At 37.2% G+C, this 17769-nt stretch overlaps 2 protein-coding genes across 2 annotated transcripts in view; one reads left to right on the top strand and one right to left on the bottom strand.

Moving 5' to 3' along the window:
- The first annotated feature begins 1902 nt into the window (after positions 1 to 1902).
- On the top strand, positions 1903 to 11922 carry LOC113065874 (OTU domain-containing protein 4-like). The gene is made up of 19 exons (XM_026237428.1): positions 1903 to 2399; positions 3253 to 3336; positions 3443 to 3493; positions 3663 to 3709; positions 4472 to 4544; positions 4634 to 4715; positions 4796 to 4943; positions 5806 to 5863; positions 5961 to 6084; positions 6165 to 6229; positions 6519 to 6613; positions 6773 to 6888; positions 6971 to 7215; positions 7311 to 7395; positions 8102 to 8157; positions 8492 to 9308; positions 9428 to 9604; positions 10065 to 10105; positions 10192 to 11922. Exons 1-19 carry the CDS (start codon positions 2244 to 2246, stop codon positions 11287 to 11289), a joined length of 3618 nt encoding a protein of 1205 aa, XP_026093213.1. The 5' UTR covers positions 1903 to 2243; the 3' UTR covers positions 11290 to 11922.
- A 305-nt stretch (positions 11923 to 12227) lies between these two features.
- Positions 12228 to 17769, bottom strand: part of LOC113065875 (ATP-binding cassette sub-family E member 1-like) — a 7036-nt gene continuing 1494 nt past the window's right edge. Inside the window, exons 7-17 of the mRNA XM_026237429.1 lie at positions 17595 to 17691; positions 16524 to 16613; positions 16331 to 16452; positions 16030 to 16251; positions 15900 to 15959; positions 15159 to 15217; positions 14969 to 15079; positions 13836 to 13978; positions 13631 to 13753; positions 13373 to 13484; positions 12228 to 12737 (exon numbers count right to left, since the gene is read on the bottom strand). Coding sequence (XP_026093214.1) covers positions 12690 to 12737; positions 13373 to 13484; positions 13631 to 13753; positions 13836 to 13978; positions 14969 to 15079; positions 15159 to 15217; positions 15900 to 15959; positions 16030 to 16251; positions 16331 to 16452; positions 16524 to 16613; positions 17595 to 17691 — 1187 coding nt within the window. The 3' untranslated portion in view covers positions 12228 to 12689. The remainder of the gene's footprint in view (positions 12738 to 13372; positions 13485 to 13630; positions 13754 to 13835; positions 13979 to 14968; positions 15080 to 15158; positions 15218 to 15899; positions 15960 to 16029; positions 16252 to 16330; positions 16453 to 16523; positions 16614 to 17594; positions 17692 to 17769) is intronic.

Below are 17769 nucleotides of genomic sequence, written 5' to 3'. Positions count from 1 at the left end.
GCTCCGAAGTCCCGATCCGAATGAGTCGCGAATCCGCTCCGAAGTCCCGATCCAAATGAGTCGCGAATCCGCTCCAAAGTCCCGATCCGAATGATTCGCGAATCCGCTCCGAAGTCCCGAAACGAATCAAATGAGTCGCGGATCCGATCGGAGCGCTTCAAACTAGTGAATCATTTTGCGATGCAATAGTTTAAATGAATCTGAGTTTTGTGGGGGTTTTTTTCATTCATTACAAATAAAATTTGAAAACGAATGGCTCTTTTGATCTGGTTTTCGAGTTTGAGTTTGAATCAATCGGTTCCAGGGTAAATGACTCACTGTTCGTTCTCGTCTTCAGTCATGTTTACACGACACTCTCGGCACAACCACTGGCTCACCTTATTACATAATAAGATTATGTAATCTTTTCATTTCTCTATTTAGTTTAGTTTAATTTGAAGTACTAAAATAACTAAATATAAACATAATATAGACATTAAAAAACTAAAATGAATAAAAACAACTAAATGAATTGAAATTAATATATTAAAGTGAAAACATAAAATATACAAATAAAACTAATTTAAAATATTACTAAACACATACACACTATACATATATTTTTTCATATGACCCTTAAAATTATTATTATGGCTTATAGATGATCATAAATACACTAACCAAGGTGCATGTTTGTGCTACAAAACACTTATTAAGGTATATGGTGTTGGCAAAGTAAATATTTGAGAATATTTTTTAAAAACCTGTAGTTAATAATGAAATTTCTGCATTTTTTTAAATTGCCGTTTAATTCAGGTTTTCCATGAGCTTTCAAAGCCGCTATGGATCAAATCTTATTCAGTCTCACCACCTAGTGACAGTATAACATCAATTACAAGCACACACACACACAGACACAGACACACACTCACACACACACACACACACACACACACACACACACACCCACAAAGCCACCTAGTGACAGTACAACATCAGTACAAACACACACACACACACACACACACACACACACAGCCACCTAGTGACAGTACAACATCAGTACAAACAAAGACACACACGCACACACGCACACACACACAGACGCAGACACACACACCAAGCTAAACAGTGAAAATGTATTCTCAGATTTTCATTACAGACAGTTCATCTCTTATCATAGAGACAGTTCATGTGAACACAAGGCCTGTCAATCAAATTCAGAAGGCTACTTATTAATAAAAATAATAATACTGAATTGTATAGTTAGGTTCAAACAGCATTACAGAGCAACCAAATAAACAGATTGAGTCATATGACCAAAATTAAAATAATAATAATAATAATCAATAATTAATTAAATTTAATTTAGTAGTTAATACAAAAAATATAAAGTTATATAAAAAAAATACAATAATTATTAAAATTGTAAATTAAAAAGTATTTTATGGCATATATATAATCATATTTTATATCTATCTATCTATCTATCTATCTATCTATCTATTTATCTCTATAAAATACATTTTATGATATATATACAATGAAATATATGATGTAGGTTAAGATTATCTATTTTTGTCAGTGTGATAATGAAGATAATAAACTATAAAATGGAAGGCAAGATATATTCTCAAAAGGACCTTCTTTATTGTTCCTCATCTTTTATGTTATTGTGTGTTAATCAAGTCAAGTCACCTTGATACAGTCAAAGCAGCATTACAGTGTCAAGATAAATAAATGCAAGTATTTATTGACTCGTTTCCTTGCTTGTATATCACTTTCTCTTTAAGTTCTACTTCTGTACGTATACACAAATACATACATAAATAATTAAATAAATGCAAGTATTTATTGATTTGTTTCCTTGCATACATACCACTTTCTCTTTCGGTTCTGCTCCAGTACTTATAGATGCAGCATGGGGTGTGTAGTTTCACTTTCCTTCTCGCCTACATCTCCCAGCGACTTCCAGCTTTCACCCAGCTCCTTTATTTTATAAATTGCATCCTAATGCCTTCCTAAATCTACACATTTACCTGCTTCGCTCTCCGGTGATCTCTTGGAAGAAAGTATTGCAGTATTGGATGCGCATGTGAAGCGCCTGACTGTGCAACTTTCCTTTGTACTAAATAAAAAGCGAGTAAATCCGGTCCCCCAGGATCCTTTTCCTTTATGAGAGACCGGATTGCAGGGATGGTAAGCAAACCCTGTCTTCAGATATAGTGTGATTTGTGTGGGGCTTGTGTCGTTGGGAGCGGATCATGGAGCTCCGGGAGTCACCGGCGGACGCGCAGCAGCAGCTGACCGCTGACGGGACGCATGAGAGCCGCATGGACGAGTACCTGCGCTCGCAGGGCTTCTACCGCAAAAAGATCGCCAAGGATGGGTCATGTCTGTTCAGGGCCGTGGCAGAACAGGTCAGACTGATCCTGGTCTTCATAATCACAAACAAATGTCATGATTGTAATGTTTTTAAAAACACAAACACCGGCGACAAACCATGAATATTTTAATTAATCTAAAACTTCCTTAACCGCTTTCCGCGTCACATCGTGAGATTAACTCAATTATCTAAAATTTCACACAAAATCACCGCACTAAAATTACCCTTTTTTTTACCCCTTGTGATCTAAATGTTAACGTTTGTAACATTATACGTTGGTTAAAATCACATTTTAGTTTCTCTGAGGCTGATTACGTTAGCTTTAGCAAATTAGCAGCTAATGCTAACATGCACTAATCAACAGTTCTCGCTTTATTTCTCTAGATAGAAAACACTATTTAATCTGTATTTATCTCTATTAATTAATTAATCTAACCATTATAATTAAGTTTCCTGATCTGTTGTCCTCTTGGATTTTACTTATTTCATATAACGCCTTATTATTAAAGTTTTAATTTTTATGAAGTTATTATGCAGGTTCGTAAATTATTTAATGATCGTTAATATGATGCCTCCCAATAATTATTATTATTATTATTATTTTCAACAATAATTATTATTTATTTATTTTTAATCTTTTTTTGTCGTTCATATAATATGTGAGATGAATGTAATAAACATTCATCATATATTCATTAATATATTGAGTTACGTCTGCATTTAAAACGTCTGCAAAAGTCTGCATTTAAACCGTAAATGAGTTGAGTTGTTTATGTTTTGATAAACCTGTTTTCCCAGACTCAGGCCGAGGTCTCATGTTTTATGTTTATAAATCGTTTCATAACATATCAAGTGCACTGATTGACAGGTGTGTGATTGATTGACAGGTGTTGCACTGTCAGGGTTCACACACACGAGTGCGAGCGGCCTGTGTGAATTATCTCAGACAGAACCGATCGACCTACGAGCTGGTGAGACATCATAGAAATGCATTTTGCATTCATGTTTTCATATTTATACAGTTATGTTGTTTGCATATCATAAGTGTATTAAAGACGGTTTCTCTGTTTCTGGTAGTTCATTGAAGGCAATTTTGAGAAATACCTGGAGAACTTACAGGACCCTCAGGTAACAAATGAAATAAACAAAACATTGTACATTCATAGAGACGCGGTCATCCACGGATGAACTTCAGTTTTTCATAAAAACGGCATTTTCAGTTTTGACTTTGCTGATTGCACGGACTATTAGTATTAAGATGTGAACATTTTCTTAACACTGTCCTCTGTCCGTTTAGAGCTGGGTTGGACAGGTGGAGATCACAGCTTTGGCTGAGCTCTACAAGTAAGAATATTACATTTATTTACGTATTTTAACTGCGTATTTTGAGGCATGAACTGTGATGACGTTTGCTGTCTTGTCTACCATTATACTTCAATCTCCCGGACAGGGATTTTTATGGCTGGCATTCATGAAGTAGCTTTATTGTCGGACCTCTGCTAAATGTTATTTATATTTGAAAAGCTGTGACCAGTTGTGCATTATTCTCACTTGAGTTAATTAGATCACAAATGGGATGTTAGTTAGTTTTTTCTTGCTCCTATAAATGAGTATCTTGAGGGGAAAGAGATGACAGTGCAAATTGCAAAATACATCATATCATCAACAAGATTATCAAATCATGAGTTATTTAGAATGCAAGTGTTTTCTGCAAAGTGTCATGATAATAGCATGACATGCATTAGTTTTAATAATAATAAAAAAACAATAATCCTATAAAGCCATCAAAACTTTGGTGAAAAACACATTGCACACAGTCTACTACATGCGTTCTGTCTTCTGATTCTGGATTGCATTGCATTATATGTTTGGATCATTTTAATGTCATTTTATTAAAGTTTTTCCTCCATGTTCTCATCATATCAGAATATATGAGCCATAAACGCCTGATGGATCAAATATGACACTCAACAAAAAATGTTTTGTCTACAAGTTTCATTAAAATATCCTTTTTGCTTCACATTGTTAGAGTGTATTGTTTTATTATTGACAGATCTGATGTTTATGTCTGATGGTATAATAATAATGTTTTATTATTTTCCCCAGGCATGATTTTGTTATTTTCCAGGAGCCTGGTCAACCCCCAGTTAACATCACCGAGAATGGCTTCACTAAAAAGGTGCAGACATGCTTTCATGCAAGATTATTAGTCTTTATGTTTAAGAAAATGCAGATCGGTTAATTTCCGTAACACTGTTTCTCTGTCAGGTGCGATTGTGCTTCCTCAACGGAAACCATTATGACAGCGTTTACCCACAATCTTTTGAGAAAAGTGCTGCTGTGTGTCAATGTGAGTGCTGAATCATTATTTAACCATATAAAGCTGCTTTATGATTTCAGCATTACATTAAACTGTGTCTCCATCTCTAGCGATCCTGTATGAGCTGCTGTATGATCGAGTGTGTGGCGTCGAACGCAGTGCTTTAGGTCCGTGTATGAGAGGAGGGAAAGGACGAGAGAAGGATTCAGAGGAATGCAAGAGCAGTGAGGAGTCTGACCTGGAGGAAGATGAATTCTGGTACGGGTTTGCATGCTTGCTTATTAATTCTTGCAATGTTATATCATGTTTTATGATCCAGTCAAACCAATGGATAAAAATAGGGAAAAAAAGGAATAGTTTACCCAAGTATAAAGAATTTGGTGAAAATGTCCTCACCCTCAGGTCACCCCAGATGTAGAGGAGTTTGTTTCTTCGTCAGATTTGGAGAAATGTAGCATTGCATCACTTGCTCATCAATGGATGTGAATGGGTGCCGTCAGAATGAGAGCTGATTAAAAGCATCAGAATAATCCACACCTCTCCAGTCCACCAGTTAACATCTTGTGAAGCGAAAGCTGCATGTTTGTAAGAAAAAAATCCATAATTAAGACTTTTTAAACATAAAACTGTTACTTTTTGGCCAAAATACGAGTCCTCTATCCATAATAATGTTTCCTCCAGTGAAAAAGTCCATTTATTTTTGTCCTCTCACATCAAAATCCACCCACATATTTGTCTAGTGCTGTTTTGGACCGTTTTGAATTCTCTCCTGATTCGGACGATTTCACTGGAAATTGTAATATAATGGATATTTTCGCAAAAACCAACATTTAAAAATATCTTGATGGATTTGTTTCTAACAAACATGCAGCTTTTGGCTTCACAAGATACAAAGATGTTAACTGATGGACTGGAGTGCTGTGGATTATTCTGACGGCACCCATTCACTGCAGAGCATCCGTTTATGAGACACTGATGCAATGCTACATTTTTCCAAATCTGTTGAACAAACAAGCTCATCTACACCTCGGGGCAGTACATTTTCAGCAAATGTTAAATTTTTCGTTCAATCAGAAATGTGCACCACAATGTAATATGTTGGTGTATTTGGTCTTACTAGGTCCAGTGAACCCAGAGAAAGGCCAACCAATGGGATGAACCCCAGACCGCCGCAGAGGGTGGTTTTCCATCTCTTTTTCCATCTTTACATTTCTCCTAAAGACTGAAATCCCTATATTTCAATATTTTTGATGGTCCTCTATATCTGCGCTTTAGGGTCGTGGGAGGGGCCACACTCGAGGAAGGGGGCGTGACCTTCTCTCCACTAAGGCTCAAAAGTCCCTAAACCCCGCCCTCTACAGGAACGTGGAGTATGACGTGTGGCTCCGTTCTAAACGAAGTACTTCATCTACTTTCTTGCAACTGTTTTGAAATCTAGTTCGTATTTTCTTTGAAATAAATATAACTGTGTGTATTTAGTTCAGCAGCAGCGGGATTTCTGCATGGCCGCAGGAATGCAGTACTCTGTCGGAGATAAGTGCAAGGTTAGATATTTTTAATAAGCATTCAAATAATTTTTATTTTTTTTAAGTTGCATTTGTTTAATACAGGTACACTACATTCAAAAACTTTATCTTTTTCAACCACAAACTTTTAAATTGTAGTGTATGTTGTATATTATTCATTATGTATTCCCACTTTCCATTTAATCTTGTCATTAATTTTCCACTTTTTTTGTTCACTTTGAGCTACTGAAAAGTGCTATCCAAATTAAATGTATTATTATCTAAAAAGGAACTGTCTTGATTTTGTTTTCTTCTCTTTCTTTCTCAGGTGCAGCTGAATAATCGCTTCTATAATGCTTACGTACAGGAAGTCAGTCCTGACAATGGCCCAGTCACTGTGTTTATTGGGGAACTCAACAAACAGTATGTGTTTTTATGTTTGTACATACGTGTATGTGTTTTCATAGACTCCAACTATTTTTTCTGAAAAAATAGTATGTATACTAAGCATAGTATGTTTATTTTCTGTATGCAAAGAATGACAGTATGACTTAATTCATTCTCTCTTGCTTGTGTGTTTAGAGAAACTGTGCCATTGTTGAGTTTGCGTCTTCCATCTGAAGAGACTCAGTTATGGGAGACGGCAGAAAAGGGCAAAAGACACGGTGCACCAAACAACAGCACACAGGCATCGTCCGGTACGTTCTTGCCAAATTAAATACGCTCTTGAATAACATCAAATCGCACGCCATCAGTGTTCGCATCGGGCTCTTTATGCAGATTGGGAGAGCAGAGGAAGTCGGAGATCAAACAAAATGCAATCTCAGTCGGCTCCCAGCGGTCGTGTGCATAAGCAACACTCCTGGCCTCCGCAGGCCACCTCAGATGACGCAAAAACCAAATTCAGACGGTCCGATCAGCGCAGCAGTCCTGTGTGTGCGCTTCCAGAAGAGGATAGCGCCATTTTGGAGCTTCTGCATAAAGACGAGCACAACTTCCCCTCACTGGGAACAAGTCCTCAAACGGTGAAGCCAATGCAAAACGCGTTTATATTTGGAAGTGCACAAGTACTTCACTTTTGGTTACAAACCTACAAACGCATTTTCACTTTTGAATTCAGGCCACTGCTAGTGAAGTCATAAAGAAAGGAGGGGACAAGAGAGGCTCCCGGAAGAAGGACCAAAAAGAGCATATCTCAGAGACGGGTGAGTTGTGAAGTTCTGCCCCTTTAATTTCCAGATGCACCAACACGAAAGACCAAAGCTCTGGGAGGTATTCCAAAAAGCAGGATATGTGACATACCCGGGTATGTTTGAGGATACACGAGCGGATAACCTCAGCTTTTTGGTTACTTTCAGGGTGTGTAAGCAATTATAGTGACTGGTTATGTTCCAGGGTTAGTTAGCTAGTTAACCCCAATTCTAAATCTTAATATATAATTGGCATTAAACTAACAATATTATTCAAATTCTCAAGGACCAAAGATTAAATGGAAGAAAAAAATTAAATGACTTCACAACAATCAATTAGGTGGCGTTATTTTATTGCGTCTGTGTTCATTGAGAATGTCTCGAGTCTTAACCAGACATACACGGAGTTAAATTAACTTACTTTAGGACAGATTTTTGGAACCACATACCTCGAGAAAACATGTTTTGGGGTTAATCGCCTGAAATTCAGGGTATAGCTTAACCGTGCTTTCGGCTTTCAAGTAAAACTGACTGACGTCAACTACCTTGACATCTGTTTGCGTTTTTATAATGTGTACTTAAATCTACAGTAGCATTGACATTTTCAACCAAGATTAAAAGGAAAAAATCTCAGTAAAATGTAATCCACTGCCTTTACATTGATAATTTAGCTAATGATATTTAAACATTATCCTGAGGTTTTGGTTTTTTTGGCTTTCAGAAGCACCCCAGAGGCTTGTACAGCGACAGAAGAGCACCACTGAAGAAAAACAAGGGGTGAGTTACATGGCGTCATTTACACGGAGAACAGCTGACCAAACCGATTCAGACTTGACTTTATTTAAACCAGGGATCCTCAAATCTGGCCCACGAAAACCACTTCCCTGCAGAGTTTAGCTCTAATCCTAATCAAACACACCTGAACCAGCTTAATCAAGTTCTTCAGGATTACAAGAAAAAAAATACAGGAAGATGAGTTTGATTAAGGTTGGAACTAAACTCTGCAGGAAAGTTTGAGGAAGTCGAGAACCACTGCAATGTGTCTTGCACCCTTCTATGTTAATCGAAATTGTTTTGTACTAACCAGGCACTGGTTTATACTCTATTCTAGATAAAGGTTTCTGAGGAACCAGAACAGAAAGCTTCGTCAACAATTAAAGAGAAAGTACAAGAGAAACCCATCCCTGCTTTTCCTTCTCCACCTCCTGTTGTTATTGTCTCGTCTGACCCCAAAAAAGCTCCATCTTCATCTCCGTCTGAATCTGCTAAAGTTTGTTCTAATCAGTCTGCTCCTGAGGCAATTAAAAAGACCCCTATCCCACCGAAGACTGGCTCTGCTCGAAGCCCAGATAGCAGTCGGTTTGCTCCGGTGTCCACCTCGGACCCATCACAGTCCATCTCTGTGGCCACTCCTGCAACTATTCAATCTGTGCCTGCACTGAAACCCTCATCACAAAATGTCCCAGTGCATACCGTAGTGCTGCCCATTCCTGATCTTAATTCCCAGACCACTCAAACACCATCTCAAATCACCCCTGTCCAAGTACCTGCTGCAATCCCAACTCAAACTACTCTGGCGCCTTCTGGCTTAATCCCACGTGCCTCTGTTGAACCAACCCCGTCCATTCCACCATGTGTCCCAGCCTCTGCTATACCCGTTTCTGCCCCAGCTCGGGTTCCTGCCCCTATGTTGGATCCCCCAGATCTATCTTCTACCAACCTTCCCATTAATGGAAGCAGTGGTCCACCAATTGATGAAAAAACTGTAGACCCTCATACTACTGTGCCACAAATCCCTCTTTCCCATGATCCTCCCACCTCCATCTCTACCTCTTCTGGTCCTGCCCTTGCTCCACCTCCAGACCTGCCTCAGTCCTCATTCAACTCCTCAGATCCACCGCCCTGTGATACAGCCATGCCAGCTTCTGGTAAGTTTTGTTACATATTGGACGTGGCCTTGTTTGAAATGCATCTTATTTCAGAAGTCAAATCATTGTAAATGTTGACTTTCTAGTAGAGTTCTCACAGAACATTTCTTTTCCTTCAGGTGTAGCACCTGCTCCTGAGCTCCCATCTCAACCCCAACAACTCCCCAATCCTCATGTCCAATGGTCTCAGCTCCTTCAGGACCCAGTTTATCCAGGATTCCCCAAAAACGAGAAGGGAGAGGTGGAACCGCTGCCCCCCTATTCCTTCTCCCAAAAAGGAGAAGACTTGCCTAAAGGTAATAAAGACCCTAGTGATAAATTGTGTACAACCAATTGATTCTTGAAGCCAAATGTAAGATAATCAGGCAAATGGGGGAAATCATGGCCTAATGGTTTTAGAGTTGGACTCGTAACCCCAAGGGTTGTAATTTTGGGAAAATCGCGATTAATCCTAAATCTTGTGTAAATTATCCTGTCTAGTGGTATTCCTCTGCTGGGAATATTTGGAGTTTCTGCACTTCAGCATTCAACCATACTTCACTGAAAAGTGGTGCATAACAAATCATAGCTAACCGCCAAATTGTGTTTTATTTTCAATTTATCGTGCAGCCCTAATGCCACCCTTTCTAGTCTGTCAGTTTCAGCACGAGTTGACATTTAAGATACCCTCTCAAACATAACCCATTATTCAAGTCTATTCAGTCTGTCTTCCACATAATGATTTTAATCTTTGAAATGGTTTCTGTATTATTTCAGATATAAATATCCTCCGGTTCTTCTTCAACCTCGGTGTCAAGGTATATTATTTTGCATTTGTTGCTTTATTAAAGAATATTACAGTTTATGGAATTACGTAGGTGTAATGTACTCCCAATTTCCTCAGGCATACTCTCAGCCAATGTTTCCTCCCATCGTTTATCTTGGTGCACTAAACCAAGCCTATAAGATGCAACTTAGAGGGCCTCCTCCTTCCTCGGACTCTCCTGCTAACACCACCATGAATTCATGGCAACACGAAAACCCTTCTTCTCCTCAGAATTTAAGCTCCATCCCTGACACCTCATTGGACAGCCATGCTCCCGTTGCACCTGGTAGCAGCGGCCATGTTGGACCCATAGATTTGGGAGCATACAGTGATCATCCTGTATCTATTCCAATGCCGCTGCCACCAAGGCCAACAATGTCCTGGCCAGCTTCCTCTGGTCCAAGTTCCTATGTGGGGTCGTACCCTCCAGTGCAGTTTTCAGCATCATCCTATCCACCCCCTGGGAATCCGATGTATCCGCCATCATCTGTTGGGTACCACCATATGCCATTTCCAATGCATCTTGAAGCCTTAAACCATGGCCCTCATGGTCGGATGGATTTCTTGCCATTCGTTCCTCCATCAGTGGACAGAGGTCAAGGGAATGGCCAGAAGTCTGTGAACCCCCAGTTTGGGACCTTGCAGAAGACCGCTGGCTTTCCAGGAGCCCAACCTCATTTGAGTGGTGGTGATTACAAGCCTTTAGACATCCCCGTTTCAGTAGCCACGAGGGAACCTCCACCCTTCAGTGGACATTATCCTGTCATGCAACCTTTTCAGATTGGCCCACTGCAAGGAGACATGGCAGGATTTAACCCTTTAACCAATGGGAGCTTAGGAAAACAAGGAGGAGTCTTCCCAAAGAGCCTTCATGCTGGCCAAATCCCAGAAGACCCTTCTCGCTCCATTAACCCTTATTCTTCTGAAGATAAGTGGTTGGTTGAAGAGATGGAGTTTCACAATGTGGATCTCCACAACACTCCGTCCTTCTACAGCCAGTCCTACAGGGGTGGAGGAAGACGTGGCCAAGATGATAGAGGAGGATATCGAGGCAGGAGCCATCGTGGCTGGAAAGATTATTCTGGCCGAGGCAGACCAGATGAACAGTCTTTCTACAGAAATTATGTGAGACGAGGTGCAGGTCCAAGAGTAGATGCGCAGTTGCCATATATATGATGCTGAAATGCTGGATATACACCTTTTTTTTTGGTTTACGATATCAGATACACACATTTTTTTGAGTTTCTGGTAAATTATGTCGATTGGTAATCGATACAATGCTTTTAACAGTTTTCTGCCATTTTTGCTCCCCACATTCTTGATTAAAATGAAAGTAACCGTTTCACCTGTTCATGTTTCACTAAACCCCAAATGTAACTGTGTTTGTACAGGTAATAAAACATAATCATTGGTTTTTGTTGTACTCCCCTTACATGCACAGCCAAAGTTAAAAAAAAAAACAATGGTTTTATATTGATTTTAATGTGTGCATCCTTTCAAATCTTTATTTGGCTATTTTTTTTTGGACTGGTTCTCAGAGGACTGTTCTACAAATCTGAATTTTCCTGAAGAACTTGTAAACGATTCAGATGAATTAATGTTTTAATCTCAGCAGACACAGGAAAGTGCCTTTGTGTCAAATTTAGCTTTACTATTTTTTGAAAATTTGGTTTTGATCAAGTTTCTCACTGCACCTTTATTGCGCTCATCAACCACTTAATGAAAGTTGGTGCCAAATCCCTGTAATAAATGACATTTCTGATCCGAAGATGTGGTTTGACACCAAACAAATTAAAGATTAAGAATATATTTTCTCAGTTATTGTTATTCTATTTTGACAAAAAGCTTAAGAATCTATTGTCTTTCCATTTTACAGTTGAAGTTCCCTTTAATTAATACACAGACATGCTGCATTACTGGACTATATATATTCCTCAGAGCCTTGTTTTCATCTCAGGAAATAAAATGCATACAGAAAGATGTAGTTTTGACAGCAAATACAAGCCAATTAATATCTTCCTCCGTTGCAGTCTTTCCATTTAGAGTCAGTTTATTCCAAAACGATCTAACTACACCGACGCGTCACCCGATATAATTGATGCAACAGGGTTTGTGTAGCTAGTAGTGCGTTTAATATCAGTTTCAGTTGCATTCTTACAAGACTGCCAAAGGCAAATGCCTACTCTTGAGAAATCCGGTTATTTAATATGTAACATCATGCAACATGATTAAAATATTTCATTCAAAATATACAGTTGCATGTTTGGCGTGTGTAAATCGTTTCGCACCACTCTGACCAGAAAGAACTTAAATTGTTAATTACGATAATTCACCCAAAAAACATACATCTTTCAAGGTTTTATTTTTAAATAACGTCCTCTCCTCATCTCAGAGGATCCATGTTGTTGTTTTTTTTGTTAAACCACACCAATGGCCAAGAGGAGAGGAGCAGCTGTATGTTTGAAGTGGTGATGGTGGCGATAATTCAGTAAACATATAAGTCCACAGTGCCAGCGTTCGCTGGTCTGATGTCATATGGAGCGGATACATTCCTGGAATTCTGTGAAATGGGATCTTCAGTCATCCAGGAAGAAGTAGTTTCCACTCTTCTTTTGTTCCACATCCTTAAAGACGGAAGCAGAAAACGGTGTTTAATTAACAGAAACAAAGCTAATGGCCACTTACTGACACTATATCAAAACCATCAAAGCTCAAGTGGTAGAGCATTGTGTTAACAAGCGCAAGGTTGTGGGTTCGATTCCCAGGGAACACATGTAAGGAAATTATTTTTAGCCTGAATGCACTGTAAATCGCTTTGGATAAAACCATCTGCTAAATGCATTAATTTTAATTTATTTAGACAATTTATGGAGGATCAGAAGTATGAAACCCCTATTAGGAGGCCCTAAAATCCATATATGTACACATACACACAATTTGACTACTTGACTTTAACTTCATTATCAAGATTTGATGTCAACTCAGTCTAAAGCCTAAATAATTTTGGGTTAAATGCAGGATTATTATAGCATAAAAAATATTTACTATTTAAAAATACTATTTCAGATAGTTTTTTTTAAAGTTGAATACTTATTTTTGACACTAAAATAAGTAAAACCTTATATATAAACTACATTGACATATCTAAAAATGCATACATATGTCAAAACAAAACCACTCAACTAAAATAAAAAAAATATTAAAATAAATCCCAATTCGAATTTAATGTGTATGGAGTTGTTTCCATGTGCATGTTTACCTTAATGGAATGGAGTTTGTTAATTCTTGGTCTGAAGTTGTTTGGGTCTCTTCTGAACGTGATCTCCAGCTGCGATAAAAACTTGTTCATGCCAGCCAGCAGAGTCTGTGGACTGATGACAAACACATTTCAGCATTAACATGGGTTTCATAATCACCAGCATGTTCTTGGACTTATAATACAGAAAATATGTCTTTTCTGAACATGTAAGAGAACTACCGATTACACAAACGCTATCCGAGCACATAAAGGACGTACGTATTGGCCGTGGTGCTTCTGGATGGGATTCCGTCGAAGACGATGACTCGGTCTGCCAGGTAAGTGGCCATGATGAAGTCGTGCTCCACCACAAACGCGGTCTTCTTCGCGTGAAGGATGAATCTTCACAGCAATTCAAGAAAAGAATCGGTGAAATAGTGACTCAAACACACAGGAACTGCTATGAAAGTGGTGCAGAGGTTACCGTTTGATGACTCTGGCAGCCATCAGACGCTGCTCAGAGTCCAGATACGCAGACGGCTCGTCGATCAGATACACATCCGCAGGTTTCCCTAAACACAGAGCCAAAGCCACACGCTGCAGCTCACCACCAGACAGATTCTGGACCTAGAGACACGAAGAGCAGGCACTGGTCTATTAAACTGGGGGGTGTACTTAAGTGTTGTTGTTGTTGTTAACAAAAACTGTTAAAATTAGGTTAAATCTTAAATAGAAAAAATACAAAAATAAATAAATATATAAATTAGAATGAAAATATAAAAAGCGAATACTAAATATTGATGAATGTAATAACATTGAGTGTTTTTAAGTTTTAAAATTACTAAAATATCTAAATGCTAAAAAAATATATATATTTTTTTTAATGACAAAAACAAAAAAAATGTTTTAAACTAAAATAAAAACTGAAAATATAAAAATAATGAAAATATAAAAAGAAAAACACCAAAATTACAAATTTTAATTCAAATAAAAACTAAAAATATAAGAAAAGCTCATTTAAAATATTGATAATCTAGAACAGTATGAAGGGTGTTGAGCTTCTAAACTTAAAAAAACTTAAAATTAATAAAACTAAACAGAAATATTAAAAACATTACTAAAACTTCACATTAAATCAAAAACTACAATTGTTTTAAAGGTGAAACTGTATTAAATAATAAAACAATAATAGAAATACATTTTAAATAAAGCTGGAAAAAATATTTAAGACTATAATTTATTTAGAAATGTTGCCTTGGCAACTGACTAACAAAATTATATATACATTAAACGTAAAATTGGAAATTAAGTAATTGAGTAATTAATTAATTAATTAATTGTAAGTTTAAGTTTGAATAATACAATTACAAAACCTTAAAGAAAAAAAATGGATAATTAAAAGCTACATTTTCAGAACAATTCAATCCATGAGATTCGATTCAATTCCTTATTATAATGTAAAGACTAAGACAAACTCCTGAAGAGGTTTACCACAGCAAGGAACATGAACATAAACATTAACTGCATGCACACACTGCGTACATACAGCACAATGTGGAGAAAACCAGTGACTCATTCCACTCTTAAACAACACTAGAATAACTCTGCTGTACTCACGTCCTGGTCGATGATGCTTTCGATCTGCATGGGCTTCATGACGTCAGTGACGAACTGAGGGTGTGTGTACGCGTCTCTGATCTTATCGTGCAGCAGCGCTCGAACGCTGCCCTGAAAACACACCGAACGTCACGACTCCTGCACACTGATGTACATCCTACACATCAACACAAAACAAACTCAAACTCACTTTAAACTTGGGGCTGATCTTCTGTGGTTTGTAGCTCACGTTCAGGATAGGCACCTCACCTGAGAAACACAACACACACTCAGTTAGCACAAAAAACACAAATGAAATGAATGCATGTTTGCTTTGCTTGAATATTCATTCACAGATCTGTGCAGATTTGATATCGTTGTGAGATGAAATAAAAATAAAAAGTCCCCAAAAAATATTTTTTACTTGCCAAAAGAAAATGTATTCATAAACTAAATGTTTATTATTAGTAGCAATTACTCTTAGCAGTAAGAATTTAAAACATAATATGCAGTAGAATTTTATATTTTACTTTAAAACTCTTTAAAACTATTTTTGTTATTCGCTTCCATCATCTTTAATTTTCTTAACATTTTTCTTAACTTCTAAAACTTAAAAAATATTGTGTGCTTTTGTCACAGAATAATTTTTATGTAATATATACGCTATTTTGTGTAATGTAAATAAATGGGGGAAAAATGGAAGCCTAACTTTGTTTTTTTTTTAAATACAATTTTTTCTTAAATTCTAAAACATTCGCTGATTTTGTTTTTATTTTACATACACATATACATAATTTTTCCAGCTATCTTTGGATTAACTTGGTCAAAAACCTTTAAGCGTACATACACAATATATTTTCTATCTTTGAACAGAATATTACAATTGTATTAGATGTAGATGAATAATTAGTAATTTCCTGAATTGTAATGTTAAATGTGTGCTGATTTTCACCTCCTTCGTCTGGTTTGAGGCCTCCTGCAAGCATCCTGATGAAAGTGGTTTTCCCAGTTCCTGAAAGAGGAAACCCGGTTAATAAACAATAACTCACAGCACAATCAGGCTTCCTTCCCCCTGATCTCACCGTTCTCTCCCAGCATGACCATGATCTCCGAGTCGGTGAACTCTCCTTCTGTGATGGCGAGAGAGAACTCGCCCATGCACTTCTTCATGTTGGGGTACTGATAGCGGCACATCTTCTTCACTTCCTCCTCGGTGGCCGTCTCCGCCACTTTAAACACCAGAGACGTCTCCCTGAAGCGCAGGTTCTCTGTCGGCACGAAGCCATCCAAGAAGATATTGATTCCTGAAGACAGAAAGGCACAAGGTATAGTCAAAACGAAAGGTTTCTGAGCATCACACGCAGGTTTTGGAGAGGGTCGCACCTTCTCGGACGCTGAAGGGCATGGTCACCACACCGTACGCGCTGGGAACGCCGTACAGACAGCAGATGAAGTCCGACAGGTAATCCAACACACTCAAGTCGTGCTCCACCACAATGATGTACCTGCACAGAGGAACACGAGCTGTGAGCACCAGTGATGAGGAGTAACTACAGACACCAGGAGAGCTTCAGACCTGTCTGGAGAGATGAGGGAGCGGATGGTGATGGCAGCTCGCAGCCTCTGTTTCACATCGAGATAACTGGACGGCTCGTCGAACATGAAACTAGAGAAAGAGAAACGGCACTGCTATCAGTGCTGCGGTTCACAAACGGTCATCATTAACTGAATTAAAGATTAAATAAGCGCAGAAATATTTGATTAAAACTAACAATAAAAATTAGAAATGCAGCCTGACATAAGTTTAAAAGTAAAGCTAAGTAAAAAAAAAAAAAAAAAAATTATATATATATATATATATATATATAAAAACGCTAACAGAAACGATAAAAGCATATAAAATTATTTTAAAACGGAAGAAAATAGAATAAAAATCAAAGATCTACATATAAAAATAGTACTTAGTAAAATAATGCTGAATACTACACCAAACTGAATATATATTAAAAGACAAATATATATTAAAAACAAAATAACAAAAATTACAGAAGCACAAAATTAGCAAAAAAAAAAAAAAAATTATATATATATATATATATATATATATATATATATATATATATATATATAAAATAAAAAAATAAAAAAAAATGTTAAGCTGACAAAGCTATACACACAAAAAATTATTAAATTACTAAAACTAAATCAGAAAATACGAAAACAGAACCTAAAAAAATAATATTGTAAATGTAATTATTAAAATAATGATACAACACCATCATTACAATGAAATAAAACAAGTTTAAATATTAAAATAAAAAACTGAAATATAAATTAGATCTTAAAAAAAAAAAAAAAAAAAAAATCTAATAACAGCTCGCAACAAAATTACTGAACCCAAGCTGATAACTGAAAAATAAAGATATAAGCCCAACAAATAAATAATACTAAAATAACACTAGTGAAATCTAATAAGTTGTTGCTGAAGTACTAACACGGAAATGACCAAATTAAAGCTAAATAGAAACTGATAAATAAGTGACATCACAAACTATAATTACAATAAAATTAAGATACGTTTGAGATATACAATTGAGATTAATAAATACTAATATCTAAATAAAATTGAAATGCTACAAGTACTCACATATCAGCTCTCTGAATGCAGACAACCGCGCAGGCGAATCTCTGCAGCTCTCCTCCTGACAGATCCTCAACATTACGCTCACGCAAGTGCAACAGATCTGACCAATCAGAGCAGAGAACCGTCAGAACCACACTTCTAACACATACACATGATCCTGCATGGAAAGAAAAGCCCG

The sequence above is a fragment of the Carassius auratus genome, chromosome 48 (assembly GCF_003368295.1).
Source record: "Carassius auratus strain Wakin chromosome 48, ASM336829v1, whole genome shotgun sequence".
NCBI classification, from domain to species: domain Eukaryota; kingdom Metazoa; phylum Chordata; class Actinopteri; order Cypriniformes; family Cyprinidae; genus Carassius; species Carassius auratus.
This window is presented reverse-complemented; position numbering and strand designations above follow the sequence as displayed.